Below are 27,565 nucleotides of genomic sequence, written 5' to 3'. Positions count from 1 at the left end.
TATCTCTCTTCCCTTCCTAACAGCAACAACAAAAAAATCCCACAGGATCCATATGTAAGTCTTGATTCACTTTTTTGGAATATTTGCCTTAAGGGTTTCTAATCAAAAGGCAAGGTTTTTTTTAAGGAAACTCTTGTGTTTTTCAGAATTAACTTTGTCAGTTAAGAAGCCCTTAGTGAAGGAGGATGTTTTTGATGGACAATGTTCCAAATTCCATTTATTTCAACCAAAAGGTTAACATCTGTTAACTTTATATCTCAGTACATACTGTGCCAAAGTACATACTCTGTGCCAGACCCCTAGCTGATGGGAATGAATACAGTTCTGTTTACTGCAAAGGAGAATTAATCAATTGCAGCATTTAATAGATGTTTGGCCATTTGGGAGACAGCCTACCTGGTAATGGGTAGTATTCAATACAATGTGTATGCATATTTGTATTTCAGATATTCTCCAGTCATCCTACAATGTCTCCAAATCCATGTTTTATAAATATATGCAGTCATAGCTATTAGGGGTACCCCATTGTGGTTTTACATTCTATCTAATTTAAGATAATCACACTCCTTTCCATTGTGATCCAATCAGAAACAGCAAGTTGGCATACATAATATCCAGTGTTTTATTGAATGGAGCTTGCTTAGCAGTCTCTGAGCCACAAGAGGGCTGTCTCCTGCTGCTGAAATGTATATTAGCTCCAGATTAATAACATCTGCCCCAAAAGCATAATAATAGAGATATTTCATCTTCAGGCATCCTTAAATTTGATCTTACTCAGAAGTTTATGTATCTTTTAAAAAACACAACAACAGAGAAATGTAGTTCTAAATAAATTGATTATGTCCACTGGGAAAATAGCTAACTAAAAGGGCATGGATAATGTTTGCATATCTGTATTGGCCTATAACCGCATTGCCTTGAGTTGTGATCTCATTAGAATGCAGAAAACTAGCAACATCCATCTCTGGTAGGTACTTGCATGAGGAAAACTCTAGTTTTCATAAAGCATAACATAGTTTGCAATTCTTTAGAAGCATATTTGTGTATGCATAACTATGCTAGTACTTAATAGCTACTTAAAAGCTATTTAAAAATTGCTGCATGGTAACTTTAAGCAATTGTGTCTATAGCCATATAGACAGGTAGTGTCTGTAGTTCACAATCTCCATGATTCCTGATATGGAGGCAGCCAATCCTTCAGGTGTCCTTATCACAACCCTTATCACTGAAAAACACAATATAGGGGTTTGAAGGTAAGCACCAGCATCTTGAATTGTGCCCCAAACAGACCTGGAGCTGTTTAAGCACTGGTGAGTTATCATTCCAGTGCCCTAAGCTTATAGGCTGATGGGTCAATTCTTTGGTAATTTCCAACTTGGAAAACTGCGTTCCATTAACCACTTGCTTCTTCCCTACTTTACCTGTTACCTCTAGTTTTGTTTACAAAATTATTGCTGTTCACCTCACTCTGTTATTTCCAGTTCCATTTAGAACCTTCACTGTTCTTATTCTAGATCATACTGCTGAAGTCAGGAACTGTGCCAAATCTGTGCTTGATTTATGCTTTGTCCGTAGAATAGCCTTTCTTTCTCTCCCCCTCGCCCAGTCATGTGCCTTCCTTGATTAGTCAGCTGAGGAAAAATGAATGCTTAGAAGAAACAGAGAAATGCTGGCAAGGTTGGTTGCCAGATTGTGTTACTGGGGGCCAAACTAGAAGTGACGGTAGTTGCACAAATTGCATGAAGGAGACCCTGAGCAGTGTCTTGGCTCCAGCAGTGCCCCTACTCCCCAGCACTGGCAGCTACTTACATTTTTTGTAAAGGGCACATGAACTGCATTCACTCAATTAATGTCATGTCTTCTGCTTTGGCCCTGACTCTCCTCTTCCCCCTCTAGAAGTTTCTTGCAAACCGATTTCTGTGTGAGTGTCCAGCAGTGGGCAACTTGTGGCCCTCCAGACAATTTGGCCTACAACTTCCATCAGCCCTAGCCAGCATAACCAGTGCTAAGGCCAAAACATCTGGAGAGCCACAAGTTGCCCAGCCCTGTTATACACACACACACACACACACACACACACACACACACCATTATTCTACAGTTGATGGCAGCTTAAAGATGTTGTGGATGAAAAGGCATGAAAGGAAAGGAAAGGTTCCTCTCGTGCAAGCACCAAGTCATTACTGACCCCTAGAAGGATGCCGTATAGTGGGGTGGTTTGCCATTGCCTTCCCCAGTCCTAACTACCTAAGTTTAAATGCCTCACTATCAAAATAAAACAAATACATAGGCGTGGGGACAAGTAATGATGGAACTTTAACATATTGATTCAGATGTATCTATGTGACAGTTGTTCTGAAGGATGTGTAGAGACTCAGGAATCAGTCCCAGGTGATCTGGTAGCAGGCATACCTATGCTTTCCAACTTTTCCTTACAAATCTCACTCTTACAAACTATGTGCTGAAATGTACTTTAAATACTGTTGGTGTTTTGAGCACCATTAAGCACTTTTAGTATATTCCAGTTCTCAATCTGTAATGAAGAAAGATGTAGTAGACAGAATTATGGTAATGTTTCTACAGGTAGCTGTCAAAAGGAGTGAGTCTTCCAGAAGTGTTAATGGGGGGAGTACAAGGTGCTGTATATAAGGATTCAGTCTAACAAGAGAAATTCTGTTCTTTGTACTTTAGAATGAATGTGAGGCTTCTAAACTTCTTGTCTGGTGCCTTAGAGCACCATGTAAGTTTGATATGTAGTAGATCCACAGAGAAATGTTTTATAAAAGATATAGAGCAATAGCCAATGGTGTTTTTGACTTCTCAGAACGAGCTTCTGCTAGTGGAAGTCGGGCCTCTGGACTTTTCAGTGATCCCCCCTCTATCCACTTAACCTCCTGTCCCCCCAAAAGAAGTTCCTGAGGTTTGCGGGGACTGTCTGGACCAGAATGGAATATAGCATGGAGGGCTCCATTAGGTAGGAACGACTGGGCGAAAATTGGATGTCCTGCGGTGTGCGAGTGGAAGCACTTTCTACTATGGCAAAGCAGCTATTGGATACAACCATTTATTTATTTATTTATTTATAATAAATAACTGTTCTATATCTATAAAGACTCCAGTGTGGTGAGTAGTAAAGAAAAAAAATAGTCCAAATACAAAATGATAAAAATATTTGAAATCAAGTTATACCAATAAAACGATGGGAGGTCATTCAGCAAAAACCTGTTTAAATAAAAATGTCTTTAGCAGGCGCCAAAAACAAAACAATGATGGTGCCGTCCTGACATCAGCTGGCAGGGAATTCTACAGAGGGGGAGCCAGTGCGCAAAAAGCTCTGCTCTGAGCGGAATGTAAACAGATCTCAGGTCTATGTGGAACCACCAGGAGCGCTTCATCTGATGACTTCAATGACTGGGCAGGCTGCTAAGGGGAAAGGCACTTTCTCAGATATCCTAGTCTCAAGTTGTTTAGGGCTTTATACACCAATAACAACACTTTAAACCTGGCCTGGTAACAAATTAATGTGAGGCTTCTACACTTATTATCTGGTGCCTCGGGGCACAATGAAAGTATGCCACACAGGATTGGCGATTTTGTTCCACCACGTGGACTGAATATTTGCCCTGATCCCATCACTCTGCTGGTGGCCTCACTGGCCTGTAGGAATCAGAAAGAGAATAAACCAGCTAATTCAAGGCTCAAAAAACCCTTTAATGCCATCATAATCATCATCTTTATTACTGTCGCTAACCAGACTTTGAATATACAAAAATACAAAGAGTCTACAAACACATTTGGGAAATATACAGTAAAATTAGTTCTGAAGAGATCTTATTCTCATAGCATTCAACTTTAATGTTTTAGTAAAACAAACAAACAAACAAACCTAGCACAACTCCCCACAACATTACCTAAATCAGTTCAAACCAGTGCAAACGGCTGAGTAACTGCAACTCAGAGCATTTCCAGATGCATTTCAAAAATGTTTTTCAAAACCTTTGGTTGATCTAACCTTATTGGATAACAAGTCTCAAGTAGGCACGCACAGAATGAATGCCTTGTCATGTCAGTAAAGGTTAAGCTGTAAATATTATGGAATGATTGATTTAAGTAAGACAGATTTATAGGTCAAATCCTGTAACGCCAACTCAAAAATGTATTTAGTTCTCGCATTCTAATAGAGGAAGTAAATGTAACAGGAAATGCTGTCCTTTACTGGCAATGTATCCCGACAGAAGCTTCCCTCATAACTAATTTAGCACTAAAACAGGAGAAGTACCTCAAAGAAGAAGTCATAGGAATTTTTTTTTACTGACATTGTTTTGGACTATGCCACTCAGACCAATTCTGCAAGCTTCTTGTCTGCCATTTGGACTAGTAGCCATCAATTCAGGATTGGCACAGTCCATATAAAACTTGTAGGTGTATCAGCATACCAGAAGAATAAAACCACTGGTTGGGATCCAAAGCTCCCAAGGGTCTTTTTAACAAAATGCCACATGTCCTTGAGGGGAGGGAACTTCCAAAAGCAGATTGTGATATACCAGGGCAGGAGGGGAGCCTGCTGTTCAAAACAAACAAACAAAACCCACTGGACATGTCCACTCCCATGACTGCACCTCATAACAGCTCTTGGGATTCTATCTTCTGTCTAGAATTATATTCATATATAGCTTTCTAGTTGATACTCACAAGTTTTGTATTGATTATTACCTGCAAAGTTATAGTCAATGAACAGCATTTCAAAAGGGTTCAGGCATGCAGGGACTGCAGTGGGGAGAGGGAATCCATTCTGTCAGTGGTGTTTGTTCCACTGTCAAATGGGCACAGTTGGATACAACCCTAACTCTTCAAGGTAGGAATCATGAGAAACTCCTCCTAGACTTAAGGGGTTTTCCCATTAAACATGTTGCACTGCATTTATTGAGAAATCATGGTGTATATCATTCTCCCTCATCTCTATATTTCTGTCTGGGTGGAGTTCCTACTTTTACTGTAGATAGGATAATATGGATTTAAAAAAATTGTAATCAATCAATCAAATAATTTCAAAGATAATTTAGCCTGCCTTTTAAAACCATGCCCCTCACAAGGTGACAAACTATAAAGTACAATACAGCCTCAAAAATCAAAACATCCAAATGCCATAAAACATTATTTCAACTGCATTCTTATCATATTGTTATCTCATTAAGGGGGCTTCCACACTGACAGCTCCCAGTGCTACCAATCAAAATACATTATTCAGCAATTCTGTCTTGCCCTTCTTAATAGGTTTTGTATGGTAAGAAAAAAAGATGGAAGGAATTTTGTATGTTTTAATCCCTGTCGTAAAATGCCTTGAATTTTCTGAGGAAGGTGGCTAATTATTATTATTATTATTATTATTATTATTATTATTTAATAATGGTGGTGGTAAAACATGGCAGGGTGATTTCACAATAAAAGCCTCATCTGGAAGCACCCTTACTCAAACACCAAGCCCTTAGGCAGGTCATGCCAAGATGTACTGAATTTCCCCAAATGGTTCAGTAGGTTTCATAGCTGAATTTGAGTCTCCACATCCAAACCTAATTCTCTAGCTATTGCACAACACACCTTTATATACCTGTATCTGTATCTCTATATCTCTATACACACACACACACACACACACACACACACACTGGGAAAGTGGAACAGGTTCCAACCTATATGGTGTAACAGCATGCTCAGCAGATTGTGGCGGAAGACCTACAAAATGGTCATATACAGTTCTTTATGTAGTTGCAATTGCCAAATAGGTTGCCTAGTGTTTAACAAGATAACAGACAACTTTTGAGGTAGGACAATAAATAACTTCCCATCTACTGAGAAATGTTTATGAATGTTGACTTACCAGATTCTGTTGACATAGCCAATAGAATTGCTGAAATTTTTGAGACATAAGTAGCTGGGCACTTCCTACGGCACTCCGGATCTTACCTAGAACTGAACAGGCAGGGTGATTATCATCCATTTGTGTTTTTTGAAGCAAAAAAAAGGCACATATATATTTTTGTGACAGAAATGTTAAGGTGGAAAATCCTATTATTCCATCATTTTAGTAACTGTTCAATTAGCTGTGAAAGCTTTTCGTTGTCAAACTGTGTTCAGGAAGATGGAAACTCAGAGATCAGATCAGCCTTTCAGATCCTTAAAAAGTATTAGGAGAAAGTGCCTTAGAAAAAGCTTTAGAAAAGGAAAGGAAATTATTTTCTCCACTGCTAAAAGAATAAAAGTGAAAGCACATTAGCAAAGCTTGACAGAATACTGCTAGGTATTGTTTTATTTCCAAAAAAGCATCCTTTGTCACTGGGTGGCTTTGGCACTAGCTGTTTTTTGTCTGGAATTTCTATTCTTTGTTCACTCTCTTTTTACAGCGCATCCACATAACATCATCATTAGCCTTATTGTATTCAGGTATTTACTGAGTAATCCTACCACAACTTTTTCAAAACTAATTTTGTGGCATTTTTTGTTTACTCAAAACGGAATTGCAGAACTAGCGTGGACGAGCAAAGTGCAGCTGCAACTTCTCATGGAACTGTCTTTTTAATTAGTTGCTTCCTTCCCAGCCCTGGCATATGGCCATATTAGCCCCCTAATTTGTCATTTCCTGTATTTTCCAGCGCAGAGGACTTTAACTGTTTAATTAGCAAATTTCTCCTCACTTGCCGCAGCCTTCTTCTTCCCCCTTCCCCCACATTATAATGCCTTCTCTGGGGCATGGGACCCTCTCAGCCCAGTACTGCTACCTGTCCTTGGATAAGGGGTGGAAGGGAATGAATCCCTCTCTCATCTTTGTTTGACATCCCCACCTATTCCCTGTATCCCCTCCCCACCCCAAAGCACGGATCGACAGATAATCTATTTCTGCTCCATGTCAGATGTGTTCATTCATAGGTCCATTCTATTCCATGTTGGCATCAATTTGCATTTTTTAAAACAAGATTATATTTGACGATATTTTCTACAAAATATGTATTTTTGTACGCATTTTCATCGACAATAAACATTTTGTATCATTTTTAAGCCTGTGTGAATTTGAATATGTGTTTTGGTACATTTTCTGAGCTAAGAATTGTATCACAAAATTTGGAGAAGAGCAAAAACCAAGGGATAATAACTGTGTATCGATCCATGTATTTGTCTGTTAAGTTCAAGTCAGGCTGGTTCACTTAAAACTGTGAACTGAACAAAATCCTTGAGCAGCCCTACCCGGAAGTTATATTTTCCATCTTCCAGCACCTCCCCACCCCCCAACCCTGCCCTGTTCCACAGGGGGCTGCTGCTGCCACCCCTTCTATAATTGCTGCCTCCAAACTGCTCGTGCTCCCTGCTGGTTGGCCCAGCTTGGAACCACTTTCTTGCAGAAATCCCAGCCCCTGACACCAGAGTTGCCTGCAGCTGCAGTTACCAACCAGGTGATGTACGCATTCCCAGTGTTGCAACTGAGATATTGCTTGTTAATTTTTAAACTTTGTTAATTGTTATTTCCCAATTTTTATATTAATAAATACAGCTAAAGAAAAAGGAAATGATTACCATAAAGGCTCTTACATCAATGGGGTTAAGCCATGAGGGTATGCAATGAATTTTCAAGACATTTCCAGAGGTCCAATTGCTTCAAACTTTATGTCATAGGTTGAAAGTGTTTGGTACTTTTCTAGTTCAATAGTTACACATTATGATGGAAATAATTCATGCATTATGGTGCTCTGGCTTTCATGATCACCCATCCTTAATCTTGGTTACTTTTTCTGTAGTAAGTAAGAATTGTCTTTAGGCAGCCAGGCAGAAAATCTTATCCATTTTCTACAAATGATTAATATAAATAATTTATCAGGGAGCTATAATAATTTTGGGCAGACTGCCATTGGAGTATATATTTGCAAGCCTGGTATGATGAGAAACTCTTTACTAACTTTTCTCATCCTTGCATAAATGAATTATAAGTGAGTAGAGTATACATGTCAGAAACAATCCCCATTGAGTTCAATGGGACTCACTCTTAGGTAAATGTGTATAGGGTTGCAGCTGTAGTCATGTTTTATTGGCTTTGTCATTTTCATGGTATTCTGATTAGGGCACAATCTTATGGCCGCTAGTCAGCAGCTAGACGGCAGTAGGATAGTTCAGTTTCCAGGAACTGACCTTGGAGCCCGCGCTCTGAGGTTGGTTCCCTGAGAACCGATGTTCACCCCGCCCATGCTGCCTTGTAGGCAAAGTGGAATGGCCCCGTTCTCCGTGCTCGGAAGAGGAGTGCGGAGTGGCAAAAATGGGGCGTTCCTGGGGGCATGCTGGTGTGGGGAAGTTGGAAATCTGGTACGACACATCCAACATGTCGTCTGGCCACTGTTTCCCCTGCTCTGACTTCCTGCGGCTAGACAGCCAAAATTGGCTGTCTCGCTGCAAATGCAGGGCGGCTGAAGCACGGTGGGGATAATCCCCTCCGTGCTTCTCCCGCCCTGCATTGGATAAGCAGTCACCTCCGAGTTCAGAGGTGGCCGCCTATCCCGGTAGGATTGCTCCCTTAATGTATTAAATTATTTCAGTTCATGATATTTAACTAGGCAATGTATTTTTATATATTCTGTGGACTGGGTTCCTATGGACAGGAATGAGGAATAGAAAAAAACAGGTATCTATTTTTATTTGCCATGAAATAATCTTCTGTATTATATATTTTCTTGATCTTCATTTTCAGAATTTAATACCTCCCGTCAATCTAAAGAATATCCTTGTGGACAAATTCTGAAAAAACTCCCTGACTTCAACTGATTATCTGTGTCAAAAATTGTGACCTTTAACTTTACTCATGACTTGTCATGTTTAATTGACATTGCAGTTAGCTAAGAAATGGGGATATATTCCATCAATAAAGACTGAAGTAACTTATAGCATGCTCTGCAAACCAAGTAAGCCACAATATTTGGGTCTTTATTAAAGCTGTTAAGCTTTGCTTCTTTCAGCGGGGGAGTTTCTCCATGACAATGGAAGGAGACGGAAGGAAAAGCCAATCATGGCTTACCCAGATTTTTCAAGCAGCCAGGCTCCACAAGCGAGTGAATCCCACCAGTAAAAGTCGCTTCACAGAACATACTTCCGGGGGGGGGGGGGTGCGTTTTTTGGGAGTGAATGTCATCTGACTGGCAGGGGTTGCTCAACCAATAAGAGAGGCTCCCCCCACTCCGGGCTCTCCCCTCTTTCTCTTTTGAGAATAAGAGAGGCTCCCCTGACCACAATGGGAGTTACTTCAAGCCTCATTGACCACAATGGGAGTTACTTCTGAGTAGACACTAATTGGTTTGTGTTGGGAAACACAACTGGGACAGGAACAATCTCCTTCTCTCTCTCCCCCACCCCCCTTACTTCCTTAAATAAACAATCCTTTCCTGAACACAGTGTTCTAGCTTCCCTGCTGTGATCCATCAAAGCTTTGAAGCTTCGACATTAAGGCTCTCTAAATATGTTATTTTGATTCATGGGTATCCCAGTACGCATTTTGGAAACAAGCCTCATTGACAACAGTGGGAGTTACTTTTGAGTAGACACACATATGCTTTACAGCCTTCAGGGAATTAGTACTTTAAGGGCACAATCCTATGGCCGCTAGTCAGCAGCTAGATGGCCATAGGATTGGTCAGTTCCTGGAGAACCGACCTCCATCCCCTCCCACGCCACCTTGTAGGCAGCACGGATCAGCCACACGCTCCATGCTTGGAAGAGCAGTGCAGAGTGGGGGAAACGGGGCATTCCCAGGGGCGGGCCAGGGTGGGGAAGCCTTCCCGTGCTCTGAGGTCCTGCGGCTAGACAGCTGAAATTGGCTGTCCAGCCACAAAAGCAGGGAGGCAACCGTTGATCCAGATAGGATTGCTCCCTCCCTCCGATGTGTTATTTCAATTGAGGGGGATCTCTGATGTGCACATTCAGAGAACAAGCTTCACTATCCACAATAGGAGTTGTTTCTTCTTCTTCTTCTTCTTCTTCTTCTTCTTCTTCTTCTTCTTCTTCTTCTTCTTCTTCTTCTTCTTCTTCTTCTATTTTAGCTGTTCTTTATTTCATTTCCATTACAATACATGTACATTATCTATCTGTACAATTTTGTTCAACAAATGCATAATAATTGTACAACAATTTACAAGTTTTCCATGCTATATTAACAATGATAAGATGTACATATTTTATTCTTAAGAACAAATATACAACCTAAACTAAATTTTGCTGCAATTTTTTATCTTTGAAAACATGCATTACAATGTGTTAATACATATACCTTCTTATATGTTATTTTAATCATGTATAGTACTTTCTTGTGTTCTATCATATCTACAGTTTTGTAGTAAGAAGGAACACTCCATTGTTCCTCTACATTTGTACACAATAAAACTTTATCATTCTTCCACAAAACTGTCCTTTTTTCTTTGTCCTTTTGCTAATTTAATATTATTTGTCAGTTTTTCTAATAACTCAGTCTGCCCTACTCTGTTGTACCATTCTTTAAGCGAGATTCCTTTTAGATATTTCCATTTGTTGGCTATCAACAATCTAGCTGCAGTTGTTAGAAATCTTGTGTTTTATGTAATAAATTCCCATTATTACCTTGAAATATTCCCAGTAATGCTAATTCTGGTGTTTTTGATATACTTTGTCCTGTTACTTTACTAATTTCTAGAAAAATGAAGTCCCATATTTTCTTCACTTTCCCACATTCCCACCACATGTGTTGTGTAGTGCCTAGTTCTTTATATCCCCTCCAGCAAAATTTATTGTTGTCTGAATTAATATAAGTGCACTGGAGTGAGATACCAGCCTTGTATCATTTTGATAGTTTGTTCCCTGATTTTAGAGGATAGCATTTTAATTGGAAATGTCTGCCAAATTTTATTCCATTCTTCACTAATTTGAATTTTCCAGTTTAGTTCCCAAACTGAGTGCAGGTTTCCAGATGTTCCTATACCTGTTTCTAATAATATTTTACAAATTTTAGAGATAACATCCTTAGTTTGGTACATTTGATGAAGTATTATATTCTCAAAACTGGATAATGGGTGATGCTATCTAGCCATCTCATCCTCTGCCGTCCCCTTCTCCTTTTGCCTTCAGTCTTTCCCAGCATCAGGGTCTTTTTCAGGGAGTTTTCTCTTCGCATTAGGTGGCCAAAATATTGGAGCTTCAGCTTCAGTATCTGTCCTTCCAATGAGCACTCAGGGTTGATTTCCTTTAGGATGGACTGATTTGACCTCCTTGCAGTCCAGAGGACTCATAAGAGTCTTCTCCAGCACCACAGTTCGAAAGCATCAATTCTTCGGCGCTCAGCCTTCCTTGTAGTCCAGCTCTCACAGCCATACATTACTACTGGGAAAACCATAGCTTTGATTAGACGGACCTTTGTCGGTAAGGTGATGTCTCTGCTTCTCACTATGCTGTCTAGGTTGGCCATAGCTTTCCTCCCAAGGAGCAAGCGTCTTTTAATTTCATGGCTACAGTCACCGTCTGCGGTGATCTTGGAGCCCAAGAAAGTAAAATCTGTCACTGCTTCCATTTCTTCCCCTTCTATATGCCAGGAAGTGATGGGGCCAGATGCCATGATCTTAGTTTTTTTAATGTTGAGTTTCAAACCAGCTTTTGCACTCTCCTCTTTCACCCTCAACAAGAGGCTCTTGAGATCCTCTTTGCTTTCTGCCATTAGGGTGGTATCGTCTGCATATCGGAGGTTGTTGATAATTCTCCCAGCAATCTTAATTCCGACCTGTGATTCATCCAACCCGGCATTTCTCATGATGTACTCTGCATATAAGTTAAATAAGCAGGGTGACAATATGCAGCCTTGTCGTACTCCTTTCCCAAATTTGAACCAATCGGTTGTTCCATGTCTGGTTCTTACTGTTGCTTCTTGACAATGAATATGAACTTGAGCACGCTCTGGGAGAAAGTGCAGGACAGGAAGGCCTGGCGTGCTATGGTCCATGGGGTCACGAAGAGTCGGACACGACTGAACGACTGAACAACAACAAGCTTGTTCCATTATTGTTTTATTTCTGATAAAATTTCCCAATTGGTACCAGGAGTACCAGCTAATTTGCATGTCATCTGGATGACAGGATACTGGTATTAGTGGAGATATTTTTGGAAATAGCTTTTCTTTTCTGTTTTTTCTTATTGAAAGCAATCCATTTAATGTGGATATGTTTGGACGTTCACATTTCCGTAATTCTTTTTTTAATTAACAGAATAGTATTCAAATTTTTGATGTTCAACCAATTACTTTCTATTTGTATCCAATGTTTTTCCTGCCTCCACCCCCTCCACACACCAATATTGAAAGTGCATGGCTAAGTTGAAATGCCCCATAATATAAAGTTAGGTTAGGAACACTCCATTCACCATTCATACATTGCCTATATCTCAAGTTTTTAGCTATTCTGGGTTGCTTGGAGTTAAATATAAAGTGTTCCAATTTACTTTGCCATTGTTTTAGCACTGTTTTAGGGACTTCAGTAGGTAAAGTATAAAATAAATATGTAAGTTTGTGCAGAAGAATAATTTTTGTTGCTGAAATTCGACTAGAAAGTGATCAATTTAATTTATTCCTTTTTTATTTTCTGTTTAATGTCAGTCCAAATTTTCCCATAATTAATGAGAAATAATTCATTACGATTTTTTGTTATATTTATTCCAAAATATCTGACAAGTTTATTACCTAGGGGGATTCCAAGCCACTGGGAGATTAAAAGTAGATTTTTGGGGGTATGTTTAAATTCATTAATTCTGATTTATTATAATGAATTTGTAAGCCTGCTAAATTTTTAAAGTTATCTAATTCATTCTGTAAGATGGGGCAGCTTTTATTGGATCTTGTGAGGTTAATAGCATATCATTTGCATGAAGATTGATTAGGTGTTCTGTTTTTCCTATTGTGATTCCTTTTATATTATCATTATTTCTTAAATAAAAAGGTAAAGGTGTCCCCAACCAGTCGTGTCTGACTCTAGGGTGTGGTGCTCATCTCCATTTCTAAGCCAAAGAGCCAGCGCTGTCCGAAGACGCTTCCGTGGTCATGTGGCCGGCATGACTGAACACCGAGATGCACGGAACGCTGTCACCTTTTCCGCCGAAGTGGTACCTATTTATCTACTTGCCATTTCTTGCTTTCGAACTGCTAGGTTGGCAGGAGCTGGGACTGAAGGCGGGAGCTCACTCCGTCATGCAGCACTTGGGTCTCAAACTGCTGTCCTGCCAGCCTTCCAGTCTGCAGTTCAGCGTCTTAACCACTAAGCCACCGTACCCCACATTTCTTAAATAGTTAGCTAGAAATTCTATAAAAAAAGTAAATAAAGTTGGAGAAAGGGGGCAACCTTGTTTAGTTCCACTTCCTATTTCAAAGTATTCCGTGTCTGAGTTATTTATTTTTATATTGGCCCATGATGCCACCAATAGCACTTGAAAATTTGGGAACAAATTTATACAATTTCAATGCATTTTTAAAACATTTCCAATTAACGCTGTCAAAAGCTTTATATCTATCTATCTATCTATCTATCTATCAATCATCTATCTATCTATCTATCTATCTATCTATCTATCTATCTATCTCTCAAGTGCCACCATAGCCATAGGTACTTTGTTTTGTTTACAATAACCCATCAAGCTAAAAACCCTTCTAAGTGGATCAGAAATATGTCTGTTTGGTATAAAACCAAATTGATCTGTTACCTTAATTATATTAATTGTAGTGTTATTCACATTAGATAATTCTCCTTCTGATATTAGGATAGCATCAATTCTTGAGTAAGTATCATGCACTTTTGAGTAAAAAGTATAACAGTAGTCATTTGGATTACATTCTCCCCACACTCCCCTTAGCCCATGATTCTGAAATATCCTGAAACCTTTCTTTGTATTTTCTTTACAAGTTGTGCTGATGAATTTAATGTACCTTTCCCCTTATTTTCCAGTTTTCTGGGATCTACCTCTTAGAGATTCCAGTTCAGGTTTTCCCCTTCTACAGTTGTCACAGTAGAAAACTTTCTTGGCTTATTGAGGGAGCAATCCTATGGCTATTAGACAGCAGCTAGATGGTCATAGGAAATCTTGTTTTCCGGGAACTGACCTTGGAGCCTGCACTCTGAGGTCAGTTCCTGGAGAACTGACTTCTCCCCACTTCTGTGCTGCCTCAAAGGCAGCGCAGAACAGTCCCATCCTCCGCGCTCAGAAGAGGAGTGCGGAGTGGCCAAAAAGGGGTGTTCTGGGGCAGGAAGGGCGGAAACGCCTGTACAACACATCCAATGTGTTGTACAGCAGCCTCCTCCCCCGCTCCGCCCTCCCGCAGCTAGATAGCCACAATCGGCTGTCTAGCCGAAAATGCAGGGCAGGAGAAGCGCAGCGGGAACGATCCCCTCCGTGCTTCTCCTGCCCTGCTTTGGATAGGTGGTTGCCTCTGAGTTTGGAGGCGGCTGCCTATTTGGATAGGATTGCGCCCTAAGTGTGTTGTTTATAAAGTTAAGTTGCCCTGCATTTGGTGCATATATTGTAGCTAAAGTATATCTTCTATTTTGGTTCAATTTCCTTTCTATGAAGATGTAGTGACCTCTAATGTCTCTTTGAATTTTATGTAATTGAAAATCAATACCAGTTCTGATTAATATAGCTACGCCCCATGCTTTATTACTTCCTGTCGCATAGAATTGTTTATCCCATTTTTTGTAGGTATGAAAGTGTCTCTAACAGTTATTTTATGTGTTTCTTGTAAGAAAATAATATTTGCATTGGTCTCTTTTAGTAATTTCTGTAATCTATTTCATTTTATTATTGTCCCTCCTCCTTTGATATTCAAGGTACTTATTTGTAACTTACTTATATTATCATTTATATTTCTAGTGCTCATATATATATATATATATATATATGTATGTATGACCATCAAATATGGATTCTTTTACAGCTTAAACAACAGCAAAACTACTGAAGCCTTGAAAGAACAATCTCACAACTCCCCCCCCCCACTCCCTTGCTGAATCATTCTGCAGCCTTTCCCCAACATGTACTGCTAGACCCCTTAGGCATAGCTTTTCCCCTGACCCCCCTGTTTTAACACAGGAAATTTCTTCCGGGGTGATCATATCTCACCCGGGTTTTCTCTTTTTTAAGCTTTCCTAACATGAGTTTACCGTAAGCAAGATATATAATGCTGTTAGATATTAACAATATCTAACATATCTAATATATAGTTATATATCTGAGTCTTTCATGAGACATCCTCAATTTTTAAAGTATAAAGTTTCATAACAAACTACTTTTCTCTCTTCTTTCTCATCTAAACTTAATTGGATTTCTATGTATGCTGTTACTTCAAGTCCCTCTGCTAGTACACAGTCCTCTTAGACTTTTTTTAGGAGTTTATTTCTTCTTATACTGAATTATTCTTTGTGGTCCCGCTGGTAGTAACTCCTCTCCTCTATCATGTTCTGTTTTCTTCTCAGTTTTCTTTGAGCTAACTCCATTCCTCATGTTCCGTACTGGTGCTTCCTCCTCTCAGGATTCTTTCTGATGCAAGTTCTATAGGTAAGTCTATTTTCAGAGCAGCCATTTCTTTTAAAGTCGTTGCCACATAATGGCTGCCATTATGATTAATTGTAATGCTGAAAGGAAAGCCCCACCAACAACGAATATTGGCTTCTTGTAGCTTTCTAGTAAATGGGCGAAACTCCTATCACTTTTTAAAAGTTTCTGGAGCAAGGTCTGGCAAGATTAAGACAGGCTTTCCGTTAAATTGTATATCTTTTGCAGAGGTTATTTTTTACATAAATTCTTCTTTCTTTGTATATCTTGCGAAGTAGATTATTATATCATGAGGTCTGTCAGCATTTACACTTTTTGGTCTTAATGCTCTGTGTGCTCTTTTAAATTCTTCTTCTTTTATTTGAAAGTCTGGTAGTAATGATGACATCCATTGTGCTAAAAAAAGATTTTAGTTCCCCAGTTTCTGCTGATTCTATCAGTCCTCGTATTCTCACATTAATATGTCTGCTCCGATTTTCTGCTTGTTCTAATTTCATCTTAATCTGAACATTTTCTTGTTGTAATTATTGAATGTTATTCTTTGCTGCACCTGCAAGATTAAATGCTTCTGAGGCTGTACTTTCAACTGCCTCTACTCTAGCATTAGTGTCTTCCAGTTTTTGTTCCAAAATATCTTTCCCATTTTCTAACATTTCTTCTTTAAACTTGGTAAATTGGGGAGCCAGTTCAGCTCTCCACTCTAGTGGTTCCTCTGCTGGGGATCCATTTGTAGTTTTTTGCTGGCCGGAAGCCATCTTGCAAGGTTGTTTTATTTTTTCTTCTGGTAGGCCCACTTCTTTAACTTTAATTTTAAAGAACTCCAGTAATGCTTTTCCTCTAAATTCAGCTGTTGTCGTTGTTGTTCAGTCGTTCAGTCATGTCCGACTCTTCGTCACCCCATGGACCACAGGGTTCACAGCCTTTCTGTCCTGCGCTCTCTCCCGGAGTGTGCTCAAGTTCATATTCATTGCATCAGTGATGCTGTCTAGCCATCTCATCCTCTGCCGTCCCCTTCTCCTTTTGCCTTCAATCTTTCCCAGCATCAGGGTCTTTTCCAGGGAGTTTTCTCTTCGCATTAGGTGGCCAAAATATTGGAGTTTCAGCTTCAGTATCTGTCCTTCCAATGAGCACTCAGGGTTGATTTCCTTTAGGATTGACTGATTTGACCTCCTTGCAGTCCAGGGGACTCGTAAGAGTCTTCTCCAGCACCACAGTTCGAAAGCATCAATTCTTCGGCGCTCAGCCTTCCTTATAGTCCAGCTCTCACAGCCATACATTACTACTGGGAAAACCATAGCTTTGATTAGACGGACTTTTGTCAGCAAGGTGATGTCTCTGCTTCTTACTATGCTGTCTAGGTTGGCCATAGCTTTCCTCCCAAGGAGCAAGCGTCTTTTAATTTCATGGCTACAGTCACCGTCTGCGGTGATCTTGGAGCCCAAGAAAATAAAATCTGTCACAGCTTCCATTTCTTCCCCTTCTATATGCCAGGAAGTGATGGGGCCAGATGCCATGATTTTAGTTTTTTTAAAGTTGAGTTTCAAACCAGCTTTTGAACTGTCCACTTTCACCCTCAACAAGAGGCTCTTGAGATCCTCTTCACTTTCTGCCATTAGGGTGGTATCGTCTGCGTATCTGAGGTTGTTGATAATTCTCCCAGCAATCTTAATTCCGACCTGTGATTCATCCAACCTGGCGTTTCTCATGAAGTACTCTGCATATAAGTTAAATAAGCAGGGCGACAATATACAGCCTTGTCATACCCCTTTCCCAATTTTGAACCAATCAGTTGTTCCATGTCCGGTTCTTACTGTTGCTTCTTGACCCTCGTACAGGTTTCTCAGGAGACAGGTAAGGTGATCTGGTACTCCCATCTCTTTAAGAATTTGCCAGAGTTTGTTGTGATCCACACAATCAAAGGCTTTAGTGTAGTCAATGAAGCAGAAATAGACGTTTTTCTGGAATTCTCTTGCTTTCTCCATGATCCAGCGAATGTTGGCGCTTTGATCTTACTTCCTCTGCCTCTTCGAAACCCAGCTTGTACTTCTGGTAGTTCTTGGTTCACATACTGCTGAAGCCTAGCTTGTAGGATTTTGAGCATAACCTTGCTGGCATGTGAAATGAGCGCAATTATACGGTAGTTTGAACACTCTTTGGCATTGCCCTTCTTTGGAATTGGAATGTAAACTGATCTTTTCCAGTCTTGTGGCCACTGTTGAGTGTTCCAAATTTGTTGGCATATTGAGTGCAGCACTTTAACAGCATCATCTTTTAGGATCTTAAATAGCTCAGCTGGAATACTGTCATCTCCGCTAGCTTTGTTGTTAGTAATGGCCCACTTGACTTCACTGTCTAGGATGTCCGGCTCAAGTTCAGTGACCGCACTATCATGGCTATCAGGGACATTCAGATCTTTCCTGTATAGTTCTTCTGTGTATTCTTTCCACCTCTTCTTAATCTCATCTGCTTCAGTTAGGTTCCTGCCTTCTTTGTCCTTTATCATGCCCGTCTTTGCACAAAACGTTCCCTTGATATCTCTGATTTTCTTGAAGAGATCTCTAGTCTTTCCCATTCTATTTTTTTCTTCGATTTCTTTGCATTGTTCATTTATGAAGGCCTTCTTGTCTCTCCTTGCTATTCTCTGGAACTCTACATTCAGTTGGGTATATCTTCCCCTTTCTCCCATGCTTTTCGCTTCCCTTCTTTCCTCAGCTTCTTGTAAAGCCTCATCAGACAGCCACTTGGCTTTCTTGCATTTCTTTTTCTTTGGCATGGATTTCGTTGCTGCCTCCTGAACAATGTTACAGACCTCCGTCCATAGTTCCTCAGGCACTCTGTCTATCAGGTCTAATCCCTGAAATCTATTCCTCACCTCCACTGTATATTCATAGGGATTTGATTTAGGTCATACCTGAATGGTTCAGCTGTACTTGCCAGTTTGCTGTTTAAGCCTTGTATTTGCGATAAGTTTAGAGTTAGAAATCCAGTTTTTTAGTTGTTTTCTTGTTAATTGTTGAAGAGCTAACACAACTAGGGATGTCAGAGAATTCCGCAACGGATCTCGGTGATCCGTTTCCCCCGAAATCCACCACAGAACGAAGCCCCGTCCCCCCAAAAGGCACACGGGATGAAGTCCCCGCCACCCCCACCCCACGAAAGGCGCGCGAAACAGAGCACTTACCTGCTCCCGTCCACTCTGCTTTGCGAATGGCGGCTGTCCTGCGGCCGCCATTTGCTTCCTCCTCTTCATAGCCATGATAAGCTACATAAATACTTATGTAGCCTATCACAGCTAACGCAGGGATGCCATTTGCATCCCTGCGGAGGCTGTGATAGGCTACGTAATTATTTACATAGCCTATCACGGCGGGGGACGACGACCCAGCGTACGCAAATGGTGGTGGCTACCACCATTTGTGTATGCTGGGGTTTTTTCCCCCCTGCCATGATAGGCTATGTAAATACTTAAGTAGCCTATCACGGCGCAATACAGGGATGCAAATGGCGGCGGCTACGACAGCCGCCATTTGCGTCCCTGCAAGTTCTGTGGCTTGGCTGCGGAGCCGGCCGGGCAGGATTCCGAGGGGAGGGACGGAGCGCCTCCCCCCCCGTCGTGGATTCCAGGGGGAGAGACAGAGCGCTTCTCCCCCACCGCGTATGCCCCTGCGTGGAGCCAGGTAAGGGATTCGTACATCCCTAAAAACAACCCACGTCTTTCTTCTTGCTCACATGCTCCACCCCCACCAATAGGAGTTACTTTTGAGTAACTCCTATTGGAAACACACATATGTTTGTGTAAGGAATACACATATGTTTGTGTAAGGAAAGTGGGAGGGGAAACCAGCCCCCTTTCTAACCCAATGCTGCTCACGATCGGATGATCAAAGGTAGGAGTTACTTCCGAATGGCAATAAACCAAATGACAGAGAATCACCGCTTGGGGAAAGTGCTTTACAGTGCTTTAAATGTGGGGGCTGGGACACACAACAACTATACCACAGAGAACCTGACTTAAGGAAAAGAATCGGACTTTAAGCAGTCTCAGGAAATCCAGCTTTTCCCTGATAAGCTCCAGGTGGCTGCTGGATGGCCGTGACTTCAGGTGCCCCGAACAACCTCCAGATGCAACCAGCTAGCAGGAAATTGCCCATGGAGACACCCCCCCAGGACATAACTCTCAAGTGGATCCTTGGTGACTTTTTAAAACTTTGCGCACAATGTTGCAGATGTAGGGTACTACAGTCTAACAAAGCCTAATTGTGACTAAGTGCTATTGAAATAACTAGGACTTAATTCTGAATATGTTTCATTATGCTGTTTTCAATGGGATGTATAGCATTTCCACTGTATTCAGTGGGGCTTAAACCGAGGTAAGCGTGCATAGGATTTTAGCCTTAAATCAAGGCTAATGTTTGCTGGATTTTGCCCATATGGTGTGGGTTTTCATATGGAACCTGCAGACTACCAGCTTCAGATATATCCAGGGTGGGGAACCTGTGGTTCTCCAGATGTTGCTGGACTCTCAATTCTTCAGCCCCAGCCAGCATGGCCAACAGTCAAGGATGTTGGGAGTTGTAGTCCAACAACAAATGGAAAGCCTCAAGTTCCCCAGCCCTGAAATACACAAACTGCCCATAGAGCCTAAGCTGTTGGGCAGTATATAAATGTAATAAATAAATAAGTAAACCTATGTTGTACTCTTTTTGGCACCAAGTGAAGGCCTTTTTATTTTCCTAGCATTTTAGCACTCTGATCTTTTAGCTCTGCTGCTTTAAATGTGTATTTTAAATCTCTGCATTGCTGCTAGGTTTTATGTAGTTTTAAGCTTTCATATTTTATATTGTTTTATGTTGTACTTGGTGGTTTTATTTTTTGTGAACTGGCCAGAGAGCTTCGGCTATTGGGCAGTATAGAACTGAACTGAAATAAATAGGCTAGATAAGAAAGTGTGGTTGATAGGTGAGCTTGTTAGATCATAAAACTCTTCTGGAATTTGGGATGGTTTGTTGGTTATTTCAACTCAATGATGTTGAAACAAGGAAGGGCCACCTCACTTGTTATATCTTACAGGCTCACTCAATTATGCTTGCTTAATTTCACTGATTAAAAAGGTGTAGGATTGCAGCTATAGCTGCCAATGTTGTTGTTGTTTTAATTAAAAATATTGTTCATTGGAATGTGTTAGCGCACTTGACCCAGTCTAATGAACAAATGTGGAGAAATTAGCTGAAGAGGAAGAAAGTGGAATGAGAGGATGGAAGAAAGGGTAGTGAAATTGCAGATGGATGATAATAACAAGAAAGATTTTTAGTGGATTTTAAAAAAGCACTTAAAGGTGCATGACTAAGTATCTAAAAAGTAACGACTCATATCTGGATACTGAGTTCTGCTTTATTGTGTGTATACTTCATTTATATTGATTTCAAGCCACCTCATCCTGAAAGTCATAGGTGCAACTGACTATTTATTTATATATTTATTTATTTATTACATCTCTATACATTTCTATACACATAAAACAAGCATTGTAACCATGTCAGTTGCATTGAAAGTTGTAGGTTAGAATTAATTCAGCCCAAAGAGGCATTTTCTTTCTATTTGAATAAAATAGGCTGAGGCCTTTTTCAACTATCCAAAAGGCTGGATCCAGATTTAGGCTGGAGCAACTGCACAGGTGGTAACGGACTTAAAAAGCAACACAGAAATTGAGGAGAGCCTGCTGAATGGGGTGAACCATGGTGCATGTGGGAGGGGGTGACCCCCCAAAATTGGGTGGAGGGATCTTCCACGAGCTGAGCCCTTCTTCTTGTGGAAGAAGGTCCCTTCTGCTCATGGAATGCAGATCCTGGGTCCAGCCCTAAGTGTTTTCCTATCAGAAATTGGCATGCCATGCCTAGTGAATTACCTGGTCCATCACAACTTGTCACAATGGGCTCCTTCACACAGAGCTTTTATCCTGCTATTGAGATTGCTCGCTCACAGAAGTTTCTGGGCCCTTTAAATGACATCATGAACCTCCAGAACATCTCCTCCACTAAATGACCTGTATTCCATTTTTAAATCGATCACAGATAATGAGCTATCTAATTACCCCGGTTGTGTTCCGCTTGAGTTCCCACCATGAAAAAGGAAAAGCTGCAAGAAGAGGAGCAATATCAATGAAACATATGGAAGACTCAGATAAGGGGGAGTAGTAGGAGGAAAGGAATGGGGGGAAAGGAAGCATGTCTAAAGGGAGTCTGTTGTGAACTTGCATTTAAAATGGAAGCAGAAAGCCCCATTTTAAATGCAGGATTTTAGGGTGGTGTAGAGATGCTCAATGAGACACTGCAGAATCTGGTAAACAGCCTCAAAGAATTAGAAGAAGGTCTAGTCTGGCCTTGTTAGATCCTGAATTGTCTGCACAATCAGCAGTTGTAAAGGCACAGGCCCATTACCAGGGTTAGGCGGCAAGGAGAAGTGGGCCACACTTTCTCCTTCCTCTATGAAAATAGCCCAGTGGCCAGCCAAAATTGGCTACAATACCAATAGCACTGGGTTTTATTCTCCAGTCTCAAATCCCCGTAACTTTAAACTGGTTCTGATACAGCCCGAGTTCTGCAATTGGGCGACATGCAACATTGTGTGAGAGGACTTCCCCTTCCTCCCCATCCCACTGCACTTAGAATTGATTGCCTAGAACTTTCTTGTTTTCCTCTGTTCTCACTTGGACAGCTTTGTCAGCACTTGTGCTAGTGATAAGAGTCTAATTGGCTTCAATGGGATGGCACAAAGCTCTAATCAATGTTCTTAGCTATAAATGGATTGTGGATATCACAGCATAGGTAGCACATATGGTAGAAGTAGAGTGCATCGATCCATATAAAATGCCTGATCTAAAATGTTAGAAACATCACATAGATTTTCTTTGCATCAACAGACTGTAGCTGTATAGTCTGGGTGACTGTAGCTTTTACAGTCAAAGCAGCCTGCTGGCATTTGCAATGACTGCAGAATCGCCCAAAGGGAATGATGCTACATCATGGTGGGTTTTTTGGGCGGGGTGGGGGGAAAGATGGCTGGCCAGTGGAGGCAGCCATCATTTTTTCCAGGAAAGTCCCAGGAATGACACTACATCATGACACTGTTTCATTCCCATTGGCTCATCATGCAGCAAATGGGAATGCTGCCAGGCTGCTTTGTCTGCAGGTCTACTGCTGCTCAAAGTGGTGGCAAAGCTTTTTTTTTTTTTTTAAGTAAGTTGGGAAAAGACAAAGCCCTCTGCTACCTCATCTTAAATAATGGTAAATACACATACCAGTTAAAATTAATGGAATTCAGACAATAATGTTTGGAGACTACTTTTGCCCCCTTTCCTTCCCCCCAAACCACTGAAGAAGTCTGGGGTGAATACTTTAATTAAAAAACACTTTGAATTGTGCCTGGAAATGAACAGCAAGTCAGTGAGGCTGTTTCTGATATATGTTCTGACCAACCAGTTCCAGCCAGTAATCTTGCTGCTGCATTTTGAACCACCATTTTGATAGGGATGGCGGAGAATTCCGCCACGGATTGTAGTGAGGCCGGATTCTTTAGAATCTGCCCCCCCGGAATCCGTGGCGGAATGGCCCCCTCCCCCCTGCCCTCCCTGTGGAATCCCCTCGGGACGGCACTTACCTGGGGCGGATGTGGTGGATTCGGCAGCGGCGGCGGTTCTGGCAGTGGCTCCGGCGGCGGCTGGTCTCCTGGCCGGCTGTGGCCGGGCTGCTGCCGCCACCATTGCCATCCTTGCAGCCGTGATAGGCTATGTAAGAATTTACATAGCCTATCATGGCTAACCAAAAAACAAAACAAAACCCCAGTGTACGCAAATGGTGGCAGCTACAGCGGCCGCCATTTGTGTTCCCTATTTTTGGCCGATTTATCTTACGTAAATATTTATGTAAGATAAAACGGCAAAAAAAGGGGGAATGTAAATAGCGTAGTGGGCGCTATTTGCGTTCCTTTATTTTTCGCCGTTCTAGCCTACGTAAATATTTTATACGTAAATATTTACATAGGCTAGAATGGTGAAAAATAAAGGAGCGCAAATAGCGCCCACTATGTTATTTGCGTTCCCCTTTTTTTCGCCATTTTATCTTATGTAAATATTTACGTAAGATAAATTGGCCAAAAATAGGGAACGCAAATGGCGGCCGCCGTAGCTGCCGCCATTTGCATACGCTGGGGGGGGGTTTGGTTAGCAGTGATAGGCTACGTAAATTCTTACGTAGCCTATCACAGCTGCCTGGGTGGATGCAAATGGCAGCCGCTACGGTGGCCGCCGTTTGCATCCGCAGCAGCCTGTCCGCAGCGGAAATCCAGCTGCGGACAGCCCGGAGCCGGCCGTCGAGGATTCCGAGGGGGAGGACCGGATCGCCTCCCCCCGTTGAGGATTCCAGGGGGAGGGACGGAGCACCTCCCCCCCACGAACAGAATCCGCGAAAAGGTAAGTGACTTCCGTACATCCCTACATTTTGAAAGTAATGAATATTGCAGTAACTTCCATGGGAATATGAATCACGTCTGGTCTGAGTAGAGTGCACCGAGCCATATAAAGAATGCCTGGTTTAAAATGAATGAAATGATTACATTTGATTACACTGATGTTAGTTCTTCACTTTTCAGAACCCAGTTAAAGTGGCAAGACAGGGGACGGAATGGCCTGAAATCTACATTTAACTCGTGCAGGACTGTGTTTAAATGTCCATTTGAGTGAACCCTTGTCTGTTCAGGCAATTGAGGCGTTACTTGGGTGACTGATACCTTATAGAATGCATCACACATGATGTCTACTAACACAAATGTTATACAATAAATTACAATGAGATACTGCAGATTCAATTTTTTCTACTATTATGCTGAATTCTGAGGTCTTGCTATATGTTCTATTTGTTTTTCCGTTATTGTTTTCTGAAGTATCATTTTCTCAGAGGTACTTTTTAAATATGCATTTGACTATAAAATCCTAATGACTCCCTGATAGATAAGATTCATTTTAAAAGATTATTTATTTACTTTAAAATATTTATATATTGCCCGACATGCACAGCATAGCCAGGTGGTATACAACAATAAAACCATAAGATAAATGCAATTTAACTAAAACATACTAAAAAAAAACCCAGTGGCCTTCAACTAAAAATCAAAATGGCAGGCATCACAATCATCAAATGCAGAAGAAAGAAGTCTTCTTTAAAAAGGTAAAAAATGCATATAGCCTAGCCTGATCATATTCTTCTTATGGTCATCTGATGTACTCAGGGGAAAACAGGCAACAGGTAAAGTGTATTGGAAAATCAGCAAAAGTGAGTAGGTGTAATTTCATTGTCTTTTACTATAAGGACATGAACTTCGGGGATGTGGTGGTTGTGCCTTCAGAGGGAGTTGACTACCCTGCCAAGTTTCACAGGTAGGTCAGTGGCTCCCCTCTCCCACCACAGGAGAAGGAGGAGATGCACCTCCTGCCAGGCTCCTGCTGCTTCCAGCACCTGCCTCCTCCAACAGTGACCGCCAGGCACTGCTCTGACTGGGCTCTAGCTGCTGCTGCTGCTGCCCAAGAACAGGATGCACTATCTGGACTGGGGGAGAGCCAGTCTGGCTACTGGTGCTGCTGGTCCCACTAGCACCTTACCCACGCCCTCCCAAGAGCAGCACCACAGGTGGTGATACCCCTAAAATGCTTCATATTGTGCACTGTGTACTGCTTTGCCCCACAGTATATATTGGACTGTGTATTTGTGTACTGCTTTGGCCACACACGGTTTGCTCGTGCACAATAATGTGTATTACACTCATCGGTATGCACTCACACAGCACACACACACACACAGAAGACCAAAAGAAAAGCAGATACAGAAAGAAAGGGGGGAAAAAAAACCCTACCTACACAAGCTAAGGGGTGGAGGGAAGGGGAGTAACTAACACTAACTATATCTAAAGGCTAACAGAAGGGAAAAGGGATTTGGGGTTTGTTTGGTTTTTTAATAAAAAATATAAATGAAGAGTTGAAAAATGGGAAAGGAAGGAATAGTAATTGAGAAGGGGGGGGAGCCAAAGAACAAGCAGTAAACAAAGCAAGGCAACAGACTGAAGCCTAACAACTAGAAGAGAAAGGCTTTTTAAAATATATATTTTGTTTTTGTTTTTAAGGATCTAGGGCTTCTTCACATGGACCTTTTATCCTGCTTTTGAGATTGCTCACTCATGGAAGTTTGAGGGTCCTTTAGATCAGCGGTCCTCAACCTTTTTGGCACCAGGGACCAGTCTTGTGGAAGACAATTTTTCCATGGACCAGGGAGGGGATAGTTTCGCTGGCAGACTTCCGGCCGAAGGGACGCAAATGGCGTCCGCGTAGCAGATGCCATTTGCATCCCTATTCTTCGCAGTAATTGGCTACGTAAATCTTTACATAGCCTATTACTTGAAGAACAGGGACGCAAATGGCATCCGCTACACAGATGCCATTTGCGTCCCAGTGGCCGGAAGTCCACCAGTGTCCGGAGCCAGCCGGCAGCTCCGCGGACTTGCCGCGGAGTGGAGCCGGCCAGGGCCGGTGAGGATTCCGGGGGAGGGAGAGGGATCACCTGCCCCCCCGGACCCCTGCGGACCCAAGGTAACGGGGTTTCACACACCCCTACTGCGGCCCGGTTGCTAACTGGCCACGGACCAGTCCACGGCCCGGGGGTTGGGGACCCCTGCTTTAGATGACATCGCTAACCTCCAGAGTGTCTCCTGCACTAAATGACCTTTATTCCATTTTTTTTAAAGATCGGAGATAGTGAGCTATCAAATTACCATGCTTGAGTTCCACTTGAGTTCCCTCAAGAAAAAGGAAAAGCTGCAATAAGAGGAGCTAGACCGCAGTGCCATCTAGTGGCTGTATAATGAAACAAATGGAAAACTCAGATAAGGGGGGGAAAGGAGGGGGGAAAGGGGGGGAAGGAATAAGTGTAAAGGGACTGCATTTAAAACAGAAGCAGAAAGCCCCATTTTAAATGTGGGACTTTAGGCTCATGTAGAGACACTTCTAGAAGAAGGATTTAAAGGAAAGGGAAGACTAATAAATGGAATTCAGAAGGGCTGGGTACGTACTGTGAACTACTCCTCTAGGACAATCAAATAATAAAGAACTCTTCTCCTTCTACCAACTCTTTCTCACACTGGGAAACAAAAGCAGAATCTCCTGTTATATACAACCCCGCCTCCAACACTGTGATTAAAGACTGCTGGGTTAACAGTTCAGCCCTATCGGCACATAAGATGTCACTTGCCAAGGCTCAGTTCCCCCCACCCCAACTCCTCCTCTCCCCCTCCCTAATCTTAAGCAAATTTTTACATTTCCCAGGCAGGCTGTCTGGGAAATGTAACAGTTCTTCAGAATTGTCCCTATTGGTCTGAAGCGATTCAGATTGATCTAACCTGCTTCAGATCCATACTGATTCAGTCCTAATAACCCCACTTCGGTTCAGAATTTGGATCCAGAACTGAAGCGATACACAGCCGTACTATATGCTACTTCCATTATCAGAGGCAGTATGCCTATGTACACCAGTTGCTGGGGAACATGGGCACGAGGGTGCTGTCGCACTCATGTCCTGCTTGTGAGTTTCCCACAGACAGCTGGTTGGCCACTGTGTGAGCAGAATGCTGGACTGGATGGACCCTTGGTCTGATCCAGCATGGCTCTTCTTATGTTCTTATGTATGAGATTACTAGATTGTAGGTATGATTTGTTTCTGCTTCAAGATTGTCATTGCCTCTGCTTTCATCATCCCAGATAAAAATTTTGCAAATCAACACACATTTTAACAAAAATACCATCAGATTTTAATGTTCTTCCCTCCACAGTATAAGCTGCCTTAAACATCCAACTATTCGGGGAATAGGAGTAAAACCAATGACCCAAATGAGTTAGACTATAACAGTCAGCCAAATTCTGTGGGTCTGTTTTCAATAATTTTGG

The 27,565-nt window shown here is 41.6% G+C and overlaps 1 protein-coding gene across 1 annotated transcript in view; it reads right to left on the bottom strand.

Moving 5' to 3' along the window:
• The window catches only part of DLGAP2 (DLG associated protein 2), a 511,080-nt gene that overhangs the window by 5,457 nt on the left and 478,058 nt on the right, over positions 1 to 27,565 (bottom strand). The window contains exon 11 of the mRNA XM_084826764.1: positions 5,879 to 5,970. Within this exon, the coding sequence (XP_084682890.1) occupies positions 5,879 to 5,970 (92 nt within the window). The remainder of the gene's footprint in view (positions 1 to 5,878; positions 5,971 to 27,565) is intronic.

The sequence above is a fragment of the Heloderma suspectum genome, chromosome 1, assembly GCF_057233095.1.
Source record: "Heloderma suspectum isolate Gila_16-S chromosome 1, 16-S_ref, whole genome shotgun sequence".
NCBI lineage: Eukaryota > Metazoa > Chordata > Lepidosauria > Squamata > Helodermatidae > Heloderma > Heloderma suspectum.
This window is presented reverse-complemented; position numbering and strand designations above follow the sequence as displayed.